General features: G+C 42.5%; 1 protein-coding gene across 5 annotated transcripts in view; it reads right to left on the reverse strand.

Annotated features, from left to right (window-relative positions):
• SEMA3A (semaphorin 3A) overlaps positions 1-24,777 on the reverse strand; it is a 332,084-nt gene that overhangs the window by 168,246 nt on the left and 139,061 nt on the right. For 4 of the 5 annotated variants that reach the window (XM_053257035.1, XM_053257036.1, XM_053257037.1 and 1 more), the window contains one exon: positions 14,406-14,525. In XM_053257035.1, coding sequence (XP_053113010.1) covers positions 14,406-14,525 — 120 coding nt within the window. Of the gene's footprint in view, positions 1-14,405; positions 14,526-24,631; positions 24,729-24,777 lie in introns of those variants that run through there. The other variant, XM_053257039.1, reaches the window with a different exon arrangement.

Here is a 24,777-nt window from a genome sequence, read left to right on the forward strand (position 1 = left end):
TCCATTGGGCAGTTCTATTCCTTCTGTTTTTCTTATTTTCCCTCTGTTCATTATTAATGCAACACACTTGTCTAGTCCAAACTCCATTGCTATATCTCTACTGAATATACAGACAGTGCTTAGTAGTGATTCGATTTCTGACTGGGACTTTCCATACAACTTCAGATCGTCCATGTACAGCAGATGGTTGATTTTACTTGATGTTTTAGATGTTTGGTATCCGAGGCCTGTTTTGTTTAGTATTTGTGAAAGTGGGGTCATGGCAATTACAAACAACAGAGGGGATAGTGAGTCCCCTTGGAAAATGCCTATTCTAATGCTAACCTGTCCAAGTGTCTCGCCATTGATTGTTAACTGTGTACTCCACATGCTCATTGCTTTTTTAAATAAATATCTGAATGTTTTTGCTGACACCAGTTGTTTCTAAACATTTTAGTATCCATGTGTGAGGCAATGAATCGAAGGCTTTCTTGTAGTCAATCCATGCAACACTTAGATTTGTTTTTCTTCTCTTGCAATTTTCTAAAATCATTTTGTCAATCAGCAGCTGGTCTTTTGTGCCTCTGGTGTTCGGGCAATTTCCTTTCTGTTCAACTGGAAGCTATTTGTTAGTTAATAAGTGTTGCATAACTTCATCTGCTATTATTCCAGTTAATAATTTGGACATGGTTGGCAGGCAGGTTATCAGTCTATAATTACTTGGAACTGCACCTTTTGCTGGGTCTTTCATTATGAGATGAGTTTTCCCAGTTGTTAGCCATTGTTCAATATCACCTCCTTGCAAAATGTGATTGAACTGTTTTGATATTTGTTTATGAAGGCTTGTTAGGTGTTTAAGCCAAAAGCCATGCAGTTGATCGTCGCCTGGCACAGTCCAATTTTTAATTTTCTTTGCTCTTTCACTTATTAATTCTGGTGTTATTATTAGATCTTGCATTTGTTGGTTACATTTTTTGACCTCTTTCATCCAGCCTGCTTTTTTATTATAATCTCTTGGATTGTCCCATAATTTCCCCCAGAATTGCACTGTTTCTTCTTTATTTGGTGTTTCTAGGTTTCTTGCAGTTTCTCCTTCTATGCTTTGGTAGAAACGTCTCTGATTCGACTGGAATTGGAGATTCTGCCTGTGTTGTGTAATTCTGGCTTCATACCTTCTAATCTTCTTTGACACTGCTGTTATTTGCTGCTTTATTATTTCTAGGACTTCTCTAATTTTCCTTGAATCTAGGTGGTATTTTTGGATCAGATACTGTTTGGTGTTTTCATTCTTCAGCTTCTTGTCTTTCATGTATTTCAATTTACTAGCATCTGATCTAAGCATGGAGATTTTATTTTCTAATCTAATCTTCCATTTAGGTGATGTACTGCTTTCTTTTTTTTACAGGTCCACTGATCTTATATCCGAGCTCTTGTGTTGTTATTGTTGCTGCACTGTACATTAGTTGGTTTGTTTCTTGCAAATTATTGGTTGTTATCTCTGCAACTGCAGCATTGACATCTTTTAATGCCTGAGCGAGTTGTTTTTTGACAACTGTTTTTAGAGCTGGAAGTCGAACCCTGGTGGTTGTTTGGTTCATGTGCTCAGTTATTTTTTGCTTTAGTTCTTGTTGCTTTTCTGTTAAACGGCATTTGGGTTTTTGAGGTGAAGGCAAAGGGGTGGTTGCCTGGTTTTGATGCTGCTGCTGCTGCTGCTGATGATGATGATTACATTTATATCCCGCTCTTCCTCCAAGGAGCCCAGAGCGGTGTATTACATACTTGAGTTTCTCTTTCACAACAACCCTGTGAAGTAGGTTATGCTTAGAGAGAAGTGACTGGCCCAGAGTCACTTAAGTGTGTACACTTTCTCTCATTGTGCTAGTTCAACAGGATGTAGCCCCTATTCTACTATCCTGGTTGTGCAAATTGCAACCCAAACCCACTGGCTGAATGCTGTGCTTGCACAAAGATGTTGCAGAAGCACAAGGATATTGTACTTGCTACTTCTGCTAAATCTGGTGCTCATATCCCAGACTAGTGTTGCACTAGTGCAATGCAATAGCATTGCACTAGAACAAGGACAGAACACAATCATGTTGCACAAAGGAAGAAATGTCTACTCCAGTCTAGTCCTTGCACTAGTGGGAGATGTTGACAAGCTGACACGCTGCACAAAGTGTTCCACAACAGGCTACACAATGCATCCCAGAGAAGATCTTCCAGTAGCATTTGCACAACATCACGAAGCATTACACAGCTTGTGCAGCTCTGCAAACTTAAGTGTGTACAACTTCTCTCATTGTGCTAGTTCAACATGATGTCAGCCCCTATTCTACTATCCTGGTTGTGCAAATGCAATAAGAGTGTACGAGACTATGCAGGTCTGATTATCCATGCAGCTAACATAGCCTTAACACATCGTTGTTTGTAGCCCTAACATTAGTCTGGTTATCAGCCACTGTTTCCTCCGACCAAATATTTCAAAACATTTTCTTTAGCATAACATTAAAAAATTTTCCTTGACTAGATATTTGTGGAGATATCAAACGGACAGCAGGTGCATCCTTTAGCAGTACAAATTGCATTGAAAAATCAGTGAGTTTCAACCTGTTTTTACAGCATGGTCCTAAAAGTTATATAATGCAGCTTTGATCCAGATCTCTTCAGTTATGTACACCATAATCTCCCATATCCATTTTTCTTTGTCTTACTGCCCTAAATAAAAAAACCACTTTATTCTATCTATTTCAAGTCATTTCCGCAATTAAACCTGTCCATGTACAGTATCATTGCCTTTTCATTAAATCGGGTTTTCAGCAGATGGTTGATGGCTTTTGTTTTTTCTACAGATCAAAGATTTCAGTCAGGTTTTTTGCAGGATTCTTAAGGTGTGTGTATGAAACTTTGCATATGTTGTACTAGTACAAGACAGGAATAATGTTTTCAATTATTTTCTTGGTTATGAAAGGACAGTGCTGAGTTTTCTAGCTACTAAAGAAAACTCTATGTGCCTTTATGACTGGAAACTAAACTCGTGCTAACATGTATAATTACCATCAAATCTCACCTAAAGGAAAATCCAAGGCAAGTATTCTACATAAACAAAGAGAATTTCTTCAGACATACCTTATATGAAGTCTGACCACCTAGCTCTTTACTATCAACTCTTGCTGTAGCTTTTCAAAGACTCAGGTAGGAGACTTTGCCCTCATACCAATGAAGACATGAGGCATAAATTGGATTAAAAGAGCCATAACTTTGCAATTAAACAGTCCATTAGAACAGCATGGGGACTGGTGCTCCATCCCCCAACAGTGCGGGTCATATCTAAAACAAAGGCCCAGCTACCAAACCCCAGCCTGATTTTACATCAGGCAATTATACCCAGACTCAGAACAGCATCACAACCCTAAATATCCATCTTAGGTGACCTGAGAAGGTCCAGGTATCAGCAGAGAACATCGCTTCCACCAAGCCACACACCCTTTGAGTAGAGAAGCTCAAATCATGACTCCCAGAGTTGCAAAGCCCCTAAGGAATGACTGCTCTTCCCTCCAAACATGTACCTTAGGGTATTCACCTATAAGTTGACCTAAGTATCCAGAGACCCACACTGTACCTGCCAATTGTAACTGGGAAACCTAAGAAAAACAGTGTGAGGTAGGCAAAAAAAGACTCCCCCAAAGGCCCCACTGATGGAGAGCCAAAAAATTCCTACTCAGCCCCCAACAGGATGACCACCAGAACCTAAACTGTGTTCCAGGGAGGAGGAAAGGGAACCAATCACAAACTACATGGCTGGATGGGTGACAGTATGATTGGTTGGCTCGCCCTGCCTCCCCCAGACCGCTTATCCAATCAGAACACCCCCACCAACCTCATGCTCCAGCAGTCATCTACTACCACTGCTACTGCAACCCAAAGGTGCTCTTATCCCTGGACTTCAGGGCCGAAGTCCAGGGCCTCCAGAGCCACAGGGGATCCCCAAATCCTCTTTAATCTGTCCCAGGTGGTGTGGTTGCCCAGCCGGACATGATGATGCTTAATTTGCAGGGGAGGGGGGAGGGCCACCAAAGGCCTTTAGGTCCAGGCTCCAAAATTAACTAGGTGCACCTCTGCTGCTACCTACTACTACTACTAAGTTCACAAAGTGGTTTACAAAGAAAAATAAATAATACATGAATAAATGGTCCCCTCTGCCCAATGGGCTCAAAATCTAAAAGAAACATAAGGCAGATACCAGCAACAGCCACTGGAAGGATGCTGAGCTGGGGCTGATAGGGTCAGTTGCTCTCCCCCTGCTAAATATAAGAGAATCACCACTTTAAAACGTGTCTCTTTGGTACATGGGGCAAAGAGCTCTGTTATGCATGGGTGGGCAGTGACACTCATTATGGCTGCAGTCCTTTAACTGGAAATGCAAGGGATTAAATCTGTAACCTTATACATGTAAAGCATTTGATCTACCAATAAACTGTGGGTCCTCCCTATATCTCTACCAACATGATTTTTTGTGCAAGGATTTTGGCATTTTTGCTGAAGTTTCTAAAATGCTTTCTCCAATATGAATCAGGAGAATTGGACAGGAGTCCGCTTATGTAATCAATAATGTTATTATGCAGAGCTGCATCAGGCAATGGTCATGTCATATTGCAATGAAGTAATCTTGAAGATGTGGAGTAAATATTCATTTCATATATAAGCAACTCTAAAAGAGACCTAACAGATAGGATACATAATTAAGACCTAAATTGTGAATAGTGAGAGTGTTGCCAACACCAGTGATGATCAGGATGATGAGAATCCATGCTGCTAAGTACTATGGCAAAACATAAACTACATCTCTGATTTGGCAAAAAAAAAAAAAAAAACTTCAAAGTAAAGAGAATCCTTGGTACATAGTAATCCTTGGTTACTATGGTACATAAAAGAGGGAAAGCAACTGAAGAGGAAAGAATCAAGCTTGTAAGGAATAGTATTATGTTGGGGAAAAGTCAGTTTCCAGAGAATGACAAAGAACTGCTGTCACCTTCACAATCCTGTTCTTTCACCATGTAGCTATTATTATCAACAAGCTATCTTTTAACTGTGGGAGGACAGTGAATCAAGGTCTTACACAACTATGGCATAATGTGCAGTCGAAGTGGCGGGGTGGGGTGGGGGAATCTAGCTCAGTGGATGTGTCCCCAACATAGGAGTTCACTTTTGTGGCAATGCTGCCTCCTCCTCCTCCTCCTCCTCTCTCTTTTCTTCTTCATTAGCCTGGACAAAAGTTTTCCCACAGTTCTGAAGCTTGTTTCTTTGAATCTAATGAGTATGTTGACTGGCTTTAGTTTTTCATTCACAGAAGTCATTCAGCTGTGGCATACTGTATACAAGTTGTAGTTGTATACAGCATTTCTCAGCAATGGAGAGTTGGAGTGTAATATACATGAAGAAAACAATGCTGGTAGTCAAAGGATGCTAGTTCACAGACTATTCAAAAGGTAATGTTATCCTATTTGACTTTCACTCTATTTATGTTCTACATCATATTGAAAGTACCTGATCTTGAATGTTATTACTATCTTGTGTGGATTTGGCATATATTTGTTCACATACTAAAGCATGTTCTGTGATGCTCTCTTGGATGAATTCAGATCTTTATTCACAGCTTGACAATATCCGTCACTCTCATCCAACCCCAATACATTAGAATTTTGTTGACATTATAAAACATCAGACCACAGAGAATACTGAACTCAGAATTCTGGTAGAAGTGCTGTCCTTCCAGCTGTAGATTACAAATGTCATAATTGTGCTTCCATTAAAAATGATATTGAGGAGGAGCACCAGATAATACAATCCAGTACAAGTGACACCTCACTCCGCATGACAGCACCCTTCACTTGTCTCTCCATTGAGGATCAAACTGCTGCTGACTCTCTAAGTACCCACTTGGCTATATTCTCTTGCTTGACTCTTCTCCTTGGCTCTACTCCCAGCAGACTGCTCATCCAATTTTGACCCTGTGGATTGACTTCACCCATGGCTCTAGCCGCTGCCATCACAAACAACTGCACTTCAACCCTAATCCTGCCACACACAACAATCTGACTATTGCTAGTCCTGATCAAAGCCAAGTGGGATAGAGTTGTTTGGCTTAGCCCTGATCACACAGCATGCCTGCTGCTTTAGCTGTGCTGCAGAAATCTTGGGTGGAACTTCCTATATTCACAAAATTGCATGTCTGGATTTTGCAATTTCCACATAATTCTTCCTCAGGGCTTGTAAAATCCCTTTCAAATATCAATTTGTCGCTTCCATACAAATGAACACCTTAGTCTTTGCCAACATATTATACATTTAAAGGGGGAAACTGGGAACCTGTATACTTTTGGTGGTTTTCATAATTTCTTCTGCTAATTTAACTTCCACCTTCTATTTGCTGCAGTTATAATCTGGCCTCAAAACAGACACAGATTCTGAATTTTGAGAGATAGATAGATAAAGACTCTCCTTAACCTTAAATTTATAAGATGACGCAGAAGTGACTATAATGAATAGAGAGTGGTACAATTTTAAAAGGAAAACTAAACTGGCTTCTTCTGCTAGCCATAATTATGATTGGAGTTATAAATATAATGTCACAAAAGTGCTTTTCCTCTAATAGCATCCTCTCATCTTAGAACGGTTAAAATTACTTGTTTATTGAAATAACTGGAGAGAGTGCTATATGCCATGTACAAGTACCATAAATTGGAGAAAGAGCAGGTCAGCAAGACCCCATATGAATCCTAGCATACAATTTAAAACTTCACTTTAGCAAACACTTCATTCACAAACCAGAAGCTGCAATCCTGATATATATTGCACTGGTTCTGATAGTACTTTGTAGATTCAGACTAGATGAGCAACATAGCTTTGCAATCTGCATTATCTCAAAATGCATGAAACACATGTATGAGCTTGTAACCTTTCACTTGGACTTCAAGAAACGTATGGGCTCTTCCCTTAACTAAGGGATCTCCCAGCATCACTGTAAACTATACAAGAAATTTATACAACTCAGAGGAGGATGTGGATTTCTCTTTTAGAGAAATGCATTTTGGGTTCCATATAATATGAAGCACAGGGAAGTCAATAATCGAGGACACAATATGGCCAAATGTTGAGAGCTTTACAAAACATTTTGCACAGGGAGCGGAAAAAGCAAATATGTTACAGGTGGTAATATTGCACAACTTTGGAGGTAATAACTTCAGTTTTTATGTACATCATAAATCTAAACTTTTTTTAATTATTGATCAGAGAAGAGAAATCAGTTGCAAAGCAAACCAGTTCTACATCATTTGAGAGCAAATGAAGGAGGTTGTGACAAATAATCATCTAGCACAAGTCAGCCTAAACCGTGTGATGTTTATGTAGTATTACAAGTTTACACCACCTGAGGATATGGCAAAGTCTGAATGGGTTGGAAATTAGGATACTGTATTATGAAATTCTACATCCATCACATTTTTAGGCTGAATTGCAGGGATCTGGGCTGGGATGGACTGATTTCCCAACTGTAGTTTAGTGGAAGGATATTTTTTTTGTATGTAGCAGGTTCAGGTTCAATCCCTGGAAACTCCAGAAAGGGCTGGGAAAGACTCCTGCCTGAAACCTTGAACAGCCATGTCCAATCAGTGCAGACAATACTGAGTTAGATGGACCAATGACAGCTTCAAAGGTTCCTATGTACCCAGAAACTGCTGGTTGCCAGTCACTTTTGCACATGCTTCAGAAACAGACCATCATACAATTTTGGGTGAACTGCATTTTGCTTTTTCCACGGTCTTCCAAACCTTTTTTAATGTGAAGCCCAGCAGTTCTGTCCATCCCCAATCTTAAAATACATAATTATCACAGGAACAGATGCAAACTCTATCCCCTTTAAAGCACAGAGATGTCTATGTTGTGATTTTATATTCAGAAGAAAACAGCCATTTCTGTTTGGCTCAAGAAGTTTCCCAGAATTTAAAGACACCTTCTTTCTGTGCCTATTCAGGGCACATTCAGAAGATAAAGGAATATGCCTTTGTGGGGCTCATTCAGAAGATACAGGAAACCACTCAAGCAAAATGAAGATACTGCTTGCTGTTCTAGCACTATTGTGCCAGACTGCCTAAACCATTCTGGCCCCTTTCTTGTTGCAGCCTGTGTTACAGAGAGCAGGGACCAGTGCGGGTTGGAAGTACCAGTGCATTAGAACTGTAAGGGAGGGAGAGAGGTGTACTGGATATAGAATCTGTTCTAATTCAAAACCACTTTCTGGATATACTCTAAGGGGCAGTTCATATGTGTTATGTCCATTCATTATTGACTGCAATAATGGCTTGTATGTGCAAATCAGACAGTACAGACAGATATTACACACATTACATTACATATAAACCAGTATCAGCTCTAAGAAAATTCTGTGGAAAGAATTTACACATTTGGACAAAAGCCACAAATGATGTTATATGAAGTAATAAATATACAGTACCGAGAGTCTGTATGATCCAAAAGAAGTTGCCATATAGTATAAAAGGGATGACGTACTGCACATCATTATTCATGTGGTGGAACATAACATTCGTGCAGTTATATAAGAGTGCTATATAAGTTGTGCACTACCTGCCTGTGCAAGTGCAATACATTACAGAGAGTTTCACAACAGCCATTATACTGTATATAATGGCTTAACTATAACATAATGCTATTAGTGCAATTTTTGTGCATGTGCAATTGTGCAAGCATTATGTTCCATGCGTAATGTCGCATAGTATGTCAGCCAAGATCTTCTTTCTTCTACTGTTTAAAATATTATACTTTCTTAAAATATTCTTTTGATCATAAAATATGATGTCCTTTAATTACCAGATATGAAACACATCTAAATGTAAACACATCTCAGAATTATAAATTCCTTATACAATTCTTAAGGCAATGCATTAGGAGATGTGCATTTCAAAATAGCGTTGGGGTTCATCTATGACACATACTAATACGAATACGACAAATATTTATATACTGCCTTTCAACAAGAGTCCCCAAAGAGTCCCCTAAATCTTATCTATCTATCTATCTAATTTTTACACCGCCCCAAACTCTCGTCTCTGGGCGGTTTACAATATATTTATATTATATAGGACTACTCTGGTATGTATCTTTTCCATTTCTTTTTTCTTTTTTCTCTTCTTTGTTATGACCTGTGGTATTAACAATAAAGGTATGACTGACTAACTGTAAATAATTTTTTAAAAAATGGTTATTTTATTATTTATCTTGAAAACACTGATGTTTTCATAGTTTTAGTAACAGTTTCAATCAGTAGAATAGTAGCAGTCTACAGTCTACACAGTTATATTTAATCAATTTAGATATGGATAAGCACACTATTTGCCTCACAACTGATGCAAATCAGAGCTGCAGAGATCTCAATTCGAGTGGTGGTCTTTCTAAATGTCTGTATTCTTAGTGGTGCCTTTGTAGTAAGACATTTTTAAAAAACCACTGCTCTTTTAATGGTTTCCGTGTTTTAACATTTGTACAAAGCTTATGCAGAAAATTGCTAACCACGCAGGAATTAAGAAAGTATGAAGTATTGCTTAAAGTCTATGGTCTAGCCTTCTACTGCTATGAAATCTCTCTGATCTATAGTCACAGAAAGACAGCAACGTTGTGAAGTCCAGTACACTAATAAGTGTACCAGCACAGCTAAAATACATTGGAATTCTACATGCAGCAGCATCCATGACTGCACAATCATAATGGCTCAAAAAAAGAGCTGCTGTGATAACACAAACTGTGACAGCTGCATGTATAGGCCCCATATGGAGGCACTGATATAGGCCACACTCATGGACTTAACTGTATGGGGCTGCCAACTATGTGAAACATGCCATTTGCCCTCAGACCTGGTAGATGGAGGTGTTCTCCAGGAGGCCATTCTAGTTGGCTACAGAGTATGCCTGGAGCTCTGATGTAACATCCTCCTGCTAACATCCCATTCCCATTAGGATATGTGCCCTTTCATAATTTATATACTCTTGCATCTTCAGGCTGCTTCCTCCACACCCCCAAGATAGCATGTGTCAGGGGGAGGGAGGGGAAGAGGGAAGGAGAGAGAGGGAAAAGTTGTTAAATTTAAACTAAAAGGGGGCAGGTCCAAATCACTCTACTTTACAAGTGGTTATCAGGAAACTTTGACAAAATATTTGCAACTTCATGAGAAGTAAAACTACTGCTACTACATTTATATACTGCTTATCAACAAAACTGCTCAAAGCAGTTTACATATAAAAAAACATAATAAATAAAATAGTTCCCTTTTCCCAAAAGGGCTCACAGTCTAAAGGAAAGACACAGTAGAAACCAGCAACAGCCACTGGTGGAATACTGTACTGGGAGTGAATTGGGCCATTTGATCTCTCCCTGCTAAATATAAGAGAATCACCACTTTTAAAAGATGCCTTTTTGTTCAGTTAGCAGGGGTTATATAAAGCTATGACATGTTAACTTGAACCGTCAGTATTTAGGGTGACTCAATATGGAATACACTTCATGGATGTACGCATGTCTGTAAATTCCAAGAAACTTGGGAGGAAAGCAGACTACCCCTGAATTAAAGTAATCTGAGTTTTAATCAATTGATTTATTACATCTCCATACATTTGCATATGGATTAAAACAGCAGTTCTGTAGGAAAAAAGAGACTGGGGCTATTCTCATGACCAGCAAAAACTTGGCTAGGAAAAACCAATTTTTACTGGCCGTGTAAACCACCGGGCTCACAGGCGAGCCCGGTGGTTTACAAGCGGGTAACCCGCTTAATTGCCCCTGCCCTTAGCCAAGGTTAGCAGAGCGAGAGCTCCGCTAACCCCATCTTTGTTCTCATGTGTTGCTGCAGTGCGAGTAGACCCCCGACCAGAAGGCTAAAAAGCAGCCTCCTGGCAAGGGGGTCTCTCCAGTATGCCCTACGCACTCACACAGGGCATGCTGGAGCTTCCAGGGCAATCCCCGCAGCCCCCTCCGGCTCCAAAGCAGTTGTGTGTGTGTTGTGTGTGTGAGAGAGAGAGAGAATGCATGCTCATAAAATTGCATAAATAACCTCATATATGTCATCTATCTGCAAACAGTCTTCTTGGCAAATACCCAGTAACTGATTGACATGTATCTTACAGAACTAAGTTAATTAATACATTTGCCAATTCCTAAATGGAACTTAAGAAACACAGATCTTTTTAATACAGTAAGCAGTGACAGTGTGTGTGTGTGTGTGTGTGTGTGTGAGAGAGAGAGAGAGAGAGAGAGAGAGAGAGAGAGAGAGAGGGAGGGAGAGGTGGGGGGGGGAAACAATTGCTAATTGCTAATAAAACATTCAAGGATATAAAAAGACCTTGTACTTTTTATAAACTCCCGTGCAGATAAAACTGTATGTAAAGAATTAAGAACATTTAGATAAAGCTTATTTTAAAAATTAATAGACTTTATATGGAGTAGAAAAAATGATCTTCAAGTGATCACTGGAAGGATATGTTAATTTTTATACAAGATGAAAACCTGATATTTAAATGATTAAGTGTACCTCATTCACTTGAATAATGATTTCATTATTTTTATGGCAATTTGCAATCTTGAATGTCAAATCCATAAGGCAACTTCTGAATAAATGTGCCACTGACATCAGAGCAAGCAAATAATACAAGGATCACTTGAAAACACCTCCATAAATTAAATACGTGTCTTCTCAGAAAAAAAATCAGGCAAATCTGTTTGATGGATCTGAAATGTCCTTGGAACTATAACTGCAGAAGTCACATTGAGAACAAAAGCAAAGTGACTTTCTTTTCATATGTGTAATACTATTATACAGTATTTTTAAAAACCCAGCAGAAAACAAATTGATCTATCCCAACACCTTGAAGATTAATTCCACAGTAATTTTAACAGAATGTGAATTGACAGAACAGGGTACTGATCATGCAGCACCTCCCTGCACATGTGATTCTTTAGGAAACTAGCGCTATGTGCATTGGTCTGTTTCTGTGTGCATATCACAGAAGATATTATTATTATTATTATTATTTATTATATTATTTCAGAATACAGATAACTTTTAAAAGAAGTAATCTTATTTATTTATTCAACATATTTATATACCGTACTGCCCAAAACCTGTGTCTCTGTCACTACAGTAAAAAAGCCAAAATTAAAACAAAATTAAGGTTTTGTTTAGATTTTAACCCCCCCCAAAAAAAAACCCCTCATAGATTTTAACACTGTTTTAAATTGTTCTGATGTTTAGGTTTTTAATCAAAACAATTTAAAATTTAAAACAATGTTAAAATCTATGAGTTTAATTAAAAGCTTGGGTGAACAAATGCATCTTAAACACCTTTTTAAAAGTTATCAGAGATAGGGATTTCATCCCTGATAAAAGGTTATCAGGGAGTGCATTCCAAAGCCTCAGGGCAGCCATGGAGGTGGCCCATCTCTGAGTAGCCACCAGATGAGCTTGTGGCAACTGCAGATGGACCTCCCCAGATTATCTCAATAAGCAGCAGGGCTCATAACGAAGAAGGCATTCTCTTAAATACTTTGGATAAAACACTTTTAAATACTTTGGACATTCTCTTAAATACTTTGGACACCTGTACTAAAAGAACTGCACTGGCTACCAATGTCTCTAGGCATAACCAAAGTGCTGGTTAGGCCTTTATAGGTTATAACCAGCACTTTGCTTATGCCGGAGAATATTGGTAGCCAGTGCAGTTCTTTTAGTACAGGTGTGATTGTGGTCTCTTTGACCCAGAGGCCAATTTTATTCCCCATATAATAAGGAGGGGATATCTCCTTATAACAGGACCCTGCAGTTCCATGCTCTCCACAGAAAACGTTTAATTGCTTTGTACCTAGAAAGACCATTGATTCAACTAGCCCAGGATTGTCCAGCAGTAGCTCTCCAAGTTCTCAGACAAGGTCTTTCTTACCCACTTCCTGAGATTCTTGTAGAACCTGCTTTACCATTGAGCTATGGCCCCTCCAACAAATACCATGATGGTAAAGTATTCTTTCCATGCTTAGTATTACAAAGATAGATTTTTGGGAAGATTCACAAACTGTCCACCAAAAAGAAAGAGCATGTATTAGTGGGGTGGGGAACTTGTGGAAACTGTGTAAGAGCCATGCTCTCCTATATATAAGTACCCAAGAGAAACTCTCCAGTGGACTGTAACCACATAATTTAAGTTGGTGTTTGTTTGTTTTTTAAAGAACTACAGTTGAAATAAACCAGACCTCATCTAACTGAGCAAAAGCAACCTACAGACAAATTGGGAAATTGGGAACTGTCTATACTGCATATGGCATGCTGAGTGTGCCCCAGATAGGAGAAAAACTGCTGTGATGCCAGGCATCACTGGATAGGAATGAGACCTTAAGGACAAAACTGGCAATGGAACAAAGGTGCTGATAATATTGCATGTGTAGATAGAAGCTGATTTTTTAAACCAAAGGAGCGAAAGGTTTTTCAAAGTTATATATAGTATTTGTTATTAAACAAAATAACCAAATGACTAATCGGTGTGATCCACCCAAAGCTGTGGACCTAATTTCCATCAATTTTAATGGGAAAGATAAGCATATCTATATATTTAATTCACTGACATACCTGTGGCTAATCCCATGTGTGGCAGCTCTCGTTAGATTTCGTGAGCAAGTGGGGGTGGGGGGAGAGGAAGGCGAGCAGCTGCTGGCCGGTGAAAGGAAGCGGCAGTGCTGGCTGCTGGGAGAAAGCGTCGGGCAGTGAGAGGAAGCGAAGGCCAGGCCAACCACCACTGGGCAACTAGAGGAAGCGTTGGGCGGCGAGAGGAATTGGCGGTCATGCCAGCCGCTGGGCAAAGTGCCACCCGGTGAGAGGAGGTGGTGGCCAGGCAGGCTGCTGGGGAAAGTGCCACTTGGTGAGAGGAGGCAGTGGCTGCCAGGCGGCGAGAGAAAGCAGCGGCCAGGTTGGCCGACTTAGTGCCGTCCAGTGAGAGGAAGCAGGCCGGCTGGCCAGCTGCTAAGAGGAAGTGGTGGCTGAGGCTGAATGAGGGAGGGAGAGACAGGGAGAACTAGGGGCTCAGATGCTCTGTTCCAGGTCAGTTAGTTGTTAAAGATTTCTCATTGATGGACCTGAAAGTGCTTAACTTTGGTTGGATCATGCCTTATATTTGTGACTCAGACCATAATTTCACCAGTTCAGAAATGAGAAGCACCACCACCATCCACAGACATATTAGCAATAGTACAGCCACATAAAAGGATGGATCCAGCGCAATGTGCCTTTGGGATGGGGTGTGTGTGTGAGGAGCCATGGTTAAAAGTCAGGGAAGTCAGTTTTTTTTTTTTAAAGTGAATGTATTTAGATGCATACTTACCTCAGGATGCCCTCCAACTTGGATGTATGTGCACACTGGATGGAAAGCCCCAGTTCCACAGACGTACAAATGAGTTTGGTTATATGCCTTAAGCACTTTGATGAAGTTAGCACATTCTTTCTATAAAAGGCAAAAAATAGTTTAGCATAAATAAAGTTAATGTAAACCTGGCATTCTCATAATTCACAGGTATCATACTTGACAGTTATACATCACACATAGCTGTTCATTACTTATTCACTTAAAACATGTCTACCTTGCTTGATCTAGGTGCAAGGCAACTCTCAACATCAATAAACAATAAACCACAGTATAAAATAAGAGTAACAAAAACAGTATTTCCTGCAGTAGTAATACAGGCCACAAAGTCTACTCAATAGCCATGGGCCTTTAGGAATAAGTAGTATTTGCATCCTCCCTGAAAGTCCATGAGCTTTGAAATTCACCAGAGCAGGTTCCACAGTCTCAGAGCAATTTCAGTAAAGACCCACCTTAGCTCCACAGAAATCTTCACTTTGTGGTTTGGGTACACAAACTTGAGCCTACCATGAAGAATGTAGACAGTGATGGCTCATGTAAAACTGCATTGAATAGCTGAAACGGTGAAAAAGGCCAATTCCATGCTAAGGATCATTAGGAAGGGGATTGAAAATAAAACTGCTAATATTCTAATGCCCTTATACAAAACTATGATGCAGCCACACTTGGAGTACTGTGTACAGTTTTGATCACTGTATCTTAAGACATTGCAGATCTGGAGAAGGTACAGAAGAGGGCAACCAAGATGATCAGGGGCCTAGAGCACCTTTTTATGAGGCAAGAATACAACTTTTTTCTGGAGCTTTTTTCTTTAGAAAAAAAGACGACTGCGGGGAAACTTGATAGAGGTCTATAAAATCATGCATGGTGTGCAGAAAGTGGAAAGAGAGAAATTTTTCTCCCTCTCATATAACACTAGAACCAGGGGTCATCCCATGCAATTGATTGCCAAGAAATTTAGGACGAACAAAAGGAAATACTTTTTCACACAAGGCACGATCAACTTGTGGAATTATCTGCCACAGGATACAGTGGATGGCTTACCTGGATGGCAACTTGGATGGCTTTAAGAGGGTTTGGACAACTTCATGGAGGAGAGGTCTACCAATGGCTACTAGTCTGAGGGCTATAGGCCACCTCCAGCCTCAGAGGCAGGATGCCTCTGGATACCAGTTGGAGGGAGGAACAGCAGGAGAGAGGGCACGCCCTCAGCTCCTGCCTGTGGGCTTCCCAGTGGCATGTGGTGGGCCACTGTGTGAAACAGGATGCTGGAACAGATGGGAACCCCAGCAGGGCTATTATTATGGGATATGGCAAAAACAAATGACTTCTCAAACTAGCAAGGCTCACACTGCTGAAAGCAACAATAATGAAAGAAACAACAACAATGGCACAATAGATTCAAGGATAGCAGAAAGACCTCATCAAGACCGCCTGGCTCAAGCTCCTCCTGTTTGCACCTCCTGTACATCTGTGAATCATGCAAATAGCATTTTTGAATCAACCTCCCACTGCCGCAGTGTCTCCAAAGTGTCTTCCACTCCCTGACCTTCCATTACCCTCATTTGCAGCATAACTTGTCATTTGATGAGAAAGCGGAAAACTGTCCAACACAACCAATGGATCTATCAGGGCAGGTAATAATATAACCCTGAGGGATACTTCAGGCCATCTCACAGACAAGCTACAAACAACTCTACACAAATAAAATAATACTGCTCCTTTGATAGTCATAGGATGTACATAAAAGCATTCACATTGTTTTTAGGTCATCTTTTTATCTGCAAGTAGATGTTGTGATAACATATTGATGGGGAGCCCCTAGAAGAAAAGAACTATGAATAATTGCACAGTATGCTTGACTAACCACCTTAAGCGGTGCAGTGGGGAAATGCTTGACTAACATTTAATTGTAAACCTCCCTGAGCCATTTTGGAAGGGTGGTATACAAATCAAATCAAATCAAATCAAATCTTCTCTAATAAAACCCTTGATGTCCGTCCATGTCTTCGTCCAGGCATGTGTCCGTGCCTCCCTCGGCTGTTCTGGGCATGCGCGGAGTGCATGCGCAGGACGGCCGAGGCATAAACGGAGACAGGCACCAGGCAGCCATCTTGGTTGCTTCTCCCGGCCGCAGGAAGGCCAGAAGCGGCCGCTGCGAAGCCGGGGAAGAGGCGGCGGGGGAAATTGGCCGAGGCGGCGGTAGAGCCGCCGCCTCGGCCAGAGGAGACGGAGACCGGGCTGGGGAGACGGAGACCAGGGGTGGGGACCGGGGGTGGAGCGGAGGCCGCTGGCACCAGGGAGGCGACTGCAAAGGGCCCGGCCCGGCCGCGGAGGCCGCCAGCAGCCCGTCCGGAGACCGCCCGGCTGGTGACTGGGTCGGAGGGAAAACAGGGCCACAAGCGGCGGCGGCTCCAGGGCACCAGGCAGCCATGTTTGCTGCTTTGCCCGGCCGCGGAGTTGACACAGGTGGCCACGAGGAGGGCAGAAGCGCCTGCGGCAGCCGCAGAGAAACATAGGCGGCAGCGGCTCCAGGCCAGCCGCGAAGAATGGAGCAGAGGCGGCAAAGGGTCCGGACCAGCCACAAGGAAAGAAAAGGCAGCGGCAAAGGGTCTGGACCGGGCGGGAGCGGGCGACTCTATGGGCAGCGGGGGCGGCATTCAGTTCGTGCCCCGCAGAGAGAAAAAACATCGTGGGACAAACCGAGAAAAAAGTGAAGAACAAAGGGAGAAAAACAAAAGATAGAAAAAGAGAAAAAGGATAAGACAAAAAAACCCCAACAGCCCCCAAAAACACACCCAATACAGAAAGAATAGAGAAAAGGGGGGGGGGAGAAGCTAGCGCCCATTATTATAATGGGCTTTAAAATACTAGTAAATAAATAAATAAGCAGAAGGTTGCCAGTTCGAATCCCAGCTGGTATGCTTCCCAGACTATGGGAAACACCTGTATCGGGCCGCAGCAATATAGGAAGATACTGAAGGCATCATCTCATACTGCATGGGAGGAGGCAATGGTAAACACCTCCTACCAAAGACAACGATGGGGCTTTGTGGGTGCCAGGAGTTGAAATCAACTTGTCAGCGCACTTTACTTTACGCTAAGCCTCACTTTTGGTCATCCACTGACCATAAGACTGAAATAAGCTTTTCTTCAACTGAAGGTTTCCCACTACCAGCATGGTGTAGTGGTTAGAGTGCTGAACTAGGACCAGGGAGACCCGAGTTCAAATCCCCATTCAGACATACTAGCTGGGTGACTCTGGGCCAGTCACTTCTCTCTCAGCCAAGCCTACTTCACATGGCTGTTGTGAAAGAGAAATTTAAATATGTAATACACCACACTGGGCTCCTTGGAGGAAGAGCGGGATATAAATGTAATAATAATAATAATAATAATAATAATAATAATACTCCAGAATGACTGCAGTGTCAAGGCATATGAAAATCACAGATCAAACACCACAGTTCAGAGTGTCAGTTCCCACATTTGGCTGTGAATCACAAGTGAAGAAAAATCAAATGCAAACATGAACTGGCACCTGGAGCTTTCCCATACAGCAGGCTTTACCACTGGTTTTCTGTGAGGCTTTACTGCGAGTTCAAAGTTGCCCCCCCCCAACAGACACAAAAAGTGGATTTTTAAAAATCCCAGATATAAATTGGGCTACACTCTGAAAAACCTGCATTGTGTGTGAAGTGCTTCTCAATAGCTCACAGGTAGTCATGTGCACGGACCGGTTCGGAGGCCATTCTAAAGGCCTCCAGACCGGTCCGGACACGGGGTGGTTTTGGTTCGGGAGGATGGGGTGGGGGGTTCCAACAAGAAATGGGGGGGCGTTACTCACCCCGGAGACAACCACACCGTAATTCACTGAGCAATCGGGCGGCAGGATATCTCCCTGCCGCCCGCTTCATTCCCCGCTCGGCGGCTCCGTCCTCATGTACTGTAAAGAATCGTCCTCCTTAAGCATTTAAACCCTTCAAAGCCCCGCTGGCGCTCGGCTGGCGGGCGCTCGGCTGGTGGCCGCCCCAAGAGGACCCCTGCTGCCCCCAAGAGGACCCCTGCCACCCCCATCCTTAAGAAATAACCTCCCATTGAAAGGGGACGGCAGGAGAGCTGCCTGCCGTCCCTTTCCGCTTTGCCGGTCTGGCTGCAAAGGGCTTCTAAGAAGCCTTTCGCGCACCGCGCGCAAAGGGCTTCTTAGAAGCCATTTGCAGCCAGACCGGCAAAGCGGACGGTAGGGAGTTCTCGGGGAATGAAGAGGGGAATGAAGCGGGCGAATGAAGCGGGCGAATGAAGCGGGCGAATGAAGCAGGGAATGAAGCGGGCGGCAGGGAGATATCCTGCCGCCCGATTGCTCAGTGAATTACGGTGTGGTTGTCTCCGGGGTGAGTAACGCCCCCCCATTTCTTGTTGGAACCCCCCACCCCAGTGCCGGACCGCAGCTCCACGGTTCCGTGCACACCCCTACTCACAGGGACTTTGGGGTAAATTTGGCTGATAGTGAATACACACGTCCTTCCAAAGAAGATGTGAACTAAAAGCCGGGTGTGAAAAACGTCCTGGGGAGTTTTCACACTGAATCCTTGCTATAATGCTCTTATTACTCCCCAGTGCTAGGAATATGCACAGAATCCGCGGGGTCCGGTTTGACAGCGGGTGTGTGTGCAGGTTTAAGGGCGGAGGAGGATGCACCCCCCCACATATTTCCCCTGCCGGCGCTCAGTTCTTTAAACATCCCCAGGGCGGCAGAGTACCTCCCTGCCAGCCCTTTGCTATGTTTACTGGAAGTACCTGGAAGTAGCGGATGCGCCTGTGTGCATGCGTACATCGCACGTGCACACCTGATGTGCGTGTTCATGAGTGTGACGTGTGCGTGCTTAGGCATGTTGCACATAGGCTCATTCGCTACTTCTGGGTACTTCCGATAAACGTACTGGTCTTGTGGTAGCAAGCATGACTTGTCCCCATAGCTATGCAGGGTCTGCCCTGGTTGCATATGAATGGGAGATTTGATGTGTGAGCACTGCAGGTATTCCCCTCAGGGGATGAAGCCGCTCTGGGAAGAGCAGAAGGTTTCAAGTTCCCTCCCTGGCTTCTCCAAGATAGGGCTGAGAGAGATTCCTGCCTGCAACCTTGGAGAAGCCGCTGCCAGTCTGTGAAGACAATACTGAGCTAGATAGACCAATGGTCTGACTCAGTATATGGCAGTTTCCTATGTTCCTATGTTCCTATTTGTAATAACATGCCTTTGTTTATAGCACCAGTGAAGAAGAGCTGCTGTGAGACTACTTTTCAGTGCACACAATTTGGAAACATGTGACCATAAACAGAAATGGTAACCTCTCTTCACATATATGCCCCTGGAGTAGTACAGAGCAAACAAAACAAGCCCAGCATATTCATTTGCAGAGACAGAACTGGGAGGAATCAGTTTTATATTGGCTCCACTCTTTCCACAAAAAAACTCCCATTGGGCTGATTCACATGTACATGTTTATCACTTATGACTGCAGTATCAAATGATGCCTTGCATGCATGAATAAGCTATCACAGAATAAGCATTCTGAGATTACCTCAGAAACCATGCATTTCAGTTAACATCCATTCATACATTCATCCATGAGTCACAAATACAGAGAAATCAAGCAGTGGTTTCACATATGTGAGCTACATCACAGAGATCTTTCACAATGGATCTTCAGTCCAACCCAGTCATTACAATGGGTTATATAAATGGCCCCACTCTTCCAGTGTATCAGATTAATGAATCAAATTAGCCCTGGCAGATTATTCAAAATGTAGTGATAATCAGCACATGAAAGGAGGAGCAGAAATAAGCCCCACCTCCACAAGTTGCCTCTGGTCTTTTGCAGACACATCTGCAATAATTGTCTGGTCACATACAACTTGTACATGAGTAGGCTCTGTGTGGAAGATTCAGTTAATGCATGCAGACTGGGGAAAAGACCAGTGTATGATCCCAGTCTCCTCTCCACCCCTTGATTTTTCTCAGATTTGTAGTCATCTGCGCACCTGCAGAGGTAATGTATCTAGCAAACAAGGCTGCTGGTGAGAATGAGGGGCAGTCATTTGATTCATTATCTCACATATTAGGACCCCACCTTTGCCCTGCCTTGCCATTATTTGTCTTACCACAAATAATGTAAACTGGAACCAGGGTTAAAAGGCACAGTGAGACAGTACCCCTAAAAAAAAAAAATGCACACATGCATTCTCCCATAAAGATCTGACAGACTGTCAGTCAAAGCTGACTTCCACTTCTTCAATTGTCAGTCTCAGAGGCCAAAGAATGGTGGGTGAGTGCAGTATAAGAGAGATAGCAGCAAGCTCGTAAAAAGGGTAGAGCCTCATCACTACTACCTTCTTGACATTTGTCCACCAACAAAACTAGGTCCCAAATGGGGCTTCTCTGATTGATATATGGCATTCTTTCTCTTTCTCTCCCTGTGTGAGATGAGACTCTTGGGCCAGACATGTATCCACATAGGAGTTGCATAAGAACAGAATATGAATGGATACAGAGTACTGATTATCTGTGATTTTGTACATATGCACCACATGTGCCACTTAGACAGGAAACTAGCAACAGGCAGGGTAACACTTTATCACTCAGTTTTTCTCAGCCAAAAAATGTTATTAGTGTCTGCTGAATTTTTCCATAGGCCTCTCACTTCCTCTAATGTTGGGCAGAACCCAGCCCCTGGTTATGGACTCTCCCATCACAAAATGCTACCATGCAACCGGGTTGCATATCTTCAAGCCTCCTAGTGCATCAGGGGAAGACAGCCATGGCTTCTCCCTCCCCAGTCCAGTAATCTGCCCCTTCAGTTATCTTCTGTGGTGCTGACACACCAAGCAGGGAAGATGGAGGACAGGACTGGGAAGGGAATGAGTAGGCAATCATTGCAGATCAACATCACTAGGCCAAAACTGAGTCCAGTTATAATTTACATTCAGAAACCAGTAGTGAGTAGTGAGTTTGTACTGACATATGAAGCTATCATTGTACCATGCAGCCCAATATTGTCTAAGACTGACAGCAGCTCTCCAAAGTGTTTCCAGGCCCTTCTTCTACCTACCTCTTATACAGTGAAAATGCCCAAGATCTTTTGCATGCAAAGCATGTGTCTGGCCACTGCACTATAGCTTCTCCTCTTTTGAAAAGGGTATGTGTTGTGTGTTTAGTTTCTTATCTATATTCTGCTCTCATTTTCAAGGGCTCAAATCAACATTAGAGTTCCTTCAGTGAGAAGTTAATTTGTTGACTGGTAGTGTGCCTTTCAAATTCTTAGATAGTGATTCACAGACCTCTTGCATTTATGTACTTACAATGAATTCAAGGAGACTACAAGCAACATTAAGTGGTACGTGAATTGTCCCCTTAGGCTAAATTCTTCCATCAATTACTTTGTATTTACACAGTGCCGGCTCTATTAATGTCAACAGATTTTGTTCAGATTAATGCTAGTACAACTGACAGCAAAATATGTATCCCCACCCTCTCTTTTTAAAATTCTTCTCTCATCTACAATGCATCATTTAAAACTATGGATTATAGAAAGAAAAGAGCTAATGAAACACTAGGAGGGGCTAAGAGCAATAAACCTTCAACCATAAAATATATTTATTAACCATTGAAAGTTTCCATTCTAGGCACAATGGCTAAAATAGCTTTTCTATGTCTTACAGCTGTTTTAAAAGAGCCTTAAAGCTCTGTTAGAGCTGCATACAACCACAATGGATTAGGTTTCTTTATATAGTTTATGCAACTGGGGGTGGGGGAAGGAATAAAATAGGATATTGAACCACAAAAAAAATTATGACAAAGGTTTCATTTCAACAAGGAAAAGAATTCAAGGCAAGGTTTTCTTCACTTTCTGTTTGACTTTGTAAAGCATATAGGGCACAATCCTGCAAAATTTAATTGCAACCAAGACCCATAGAAATAAGGATTTAAGTAAGTCACATTATTTTGCTTCAGTTGGACTTTCATCAGGGGTGTAGCAAGCCGCATGGAGGTCTGTGTTTCCTCCATCGCCCTCCCCCACCGCTTGTATGTGGAATGCGCTGCCCCCTGCCATGCCTTGCCTTGCCAACCACTGCCTATTCCACCTCCTCCTCTTACCACTGCCGCTGCCCCCTTCCTCTTTCTGCCACACTTGCAGACATTAATTGGCCTGCTTTTGCAGGGCATGCATGGTTCCCTCGCTGGAGTGAGAGATGGAACCTTGTATCCCTTCTTTTCACTCACTGCTCTCTAGGAGCCTGCTGGGAACTCCCAGCAGGATACTAGAGCGGCTAGTGAGGGGGGAAAGATATGAGGTTTCCCTTCACACCAGTGAGGAAACCTCCCCTCCTCTCATGGGCACCGGCCCCTTTATCCTGTCAATGCTCCTGCGAAGTTTCCTTGCTGGTGCAAGAGAGGAAGCCTTGCATCTTCTCCCACTCACTGGCTGCTTTCAGAGCCTCCTGGGAACCTAGCAGCTACTAGTGCAGCGAGTGAGGAGAGGGGACACAAGGTTTCCTCTTTCACACCAGTGAGGGAAGCTCACCTTCCCCAACAACAGCAGATTAATGGCCATGGGAGTGGTGAGAAGAGGAAGGATATGGCAGCAGTGGCAAAGAGGGCCCACAGAGGCCAGGCAGGCAGCGATGTCTCCTGGGGGGCAGGGGCATAATGGCCCTGGAGCAACAGGGAATGATCAGGGTCTGTCCACCAGGGTCTGGTGGTTTAAATCATTGATTTAAATCAATTTTCCCACTTCTTCACACATTAAACAATGGTGCAAATTTGATCATTAAAACATGTTGATTTATAAGTCAAGAGAGTATTTACAGCATCTAGGAAGGTATACTTTGTGCAATTCTTTTTTAGATCATTTGATTTTTACTAATTTAGGAATTAGCATATAGTACCTGTTTTTAATATAATTCATACCTTTACTCATCACCTGTGTCAAGATGCTCTGCTTCTCCTTGTACTGTACACACATTTTCCTTTTTAGAAAGGGAAGATATTCAAAATATTCCCAGATACAGTGTCTACTATGTCCAGAAGATATGACAGATTTTAGGTGACAAAATGTGGGGCAATACAGGAAGCTGTGTACTAAATAATGCCTTCCCTCCCCCCTACACTGTTTTTCTATTTCACCTTCTTTCCTAAATTGTATGTCTGTCTTAATTCTCTCCTTTGGCCCAGCTCCCACACCACAAAACAACCACACCAGAAAACAACCACTGGAGGGATGCTGTACTGGGGTTGGATAAGGATAGTTGTTCTCTCTCTACTAAATATAAGAGAATTGCCACTTTAAAAGGTGCCTCTTTGCTCAGTTAGCAGGGAGGTATCTCTGTGTAGCTGAAACAGCCACATTAGATTGGAAATAGGTAGTATTGGTACTGGAACCCCTTAGTTACAGGCTATAAAGCCTAATTAAATTTGTATTTGTGAAATGATTGCCAAATGCTATAGGAAAGTCTTCCTTTGAGCAGAAGGCTTATTATTTCATAGCCATGATCGAAATACTTTGCCAGTTTTATTAGGGTTCTCCTCTTCTCTCCATGGAGCATTGGTATGACAGTACAGAGTTTTATTCTGGATAGTGGTGACAAAGTGCATTGACTTCAGTACAAAGCAGTTACTCCTTTATTTATGGCTTTAGGCCTGGAATGACTTATCCTTTCTCAAACTTGTCCCACTTGGCAGCAGCTCAGTACTGCTGCTTTACCCTCCGGTTGACAGGATTTTTGTTCTTAATGTGAAAGCCAGTGCCAACATGATGAATAATTAAAGCTTGTGATCTTAGAGTGTAAGATGCTGACAAGCACCACAAATACAATTTTATATAGCTATATCTCTATGTAAGCCACCTAATGGCGCAGTAGGGAAATGGCTTGACTACCAAGCCAAAGGTTGCCAGTTCAAACCCCTGCTGGTATGTTTTCCAGACTATGAGAAACACCTATATCAGGCAGCAGTGATATAGGAAGCTGCTGAAAGGCATCATCTCATACTTTGTGGGAGGAGGCAACGGTAACCCCCTCCAGTATTCTGGAGGCTGAACCGAACCATCCCCTGTTTAATCTGACCCTGAATAGGGGTTTGCGGACCCTGAATAGGGGTTTGCGGATTTTTTTTTTTTAATTTTTTAACTTACCTCCTTTGGGGGAGTTGTTGGAGGTGGTGGTGGGGGGGAGGTCCACGGAGGTTCCCCCTCCCCCTGCTGGCCTCCCTTTATGCTGCCACCAGCCACTCGGCAGGCCTGGGGAATGCAGAGGCCAATTGTGCAGGCATGGCAGCCTC

Source organism: Hemicordylus capensis, chromosome 5 (genome assembly GCF_027244095.1).
Source record: "Hemicordylus capensis ecotype Gifberg chromosome 5, rHemCap1.1.pri, whole genome shotgun sequence".
In the NCBI taxonomy this organism is placed as follows: Eukaryota; Metazoa; Chordata; class Lepidosauria; order Squamata; family Cordylidae; genus Hemicordylus; species Hemicordylus capensis.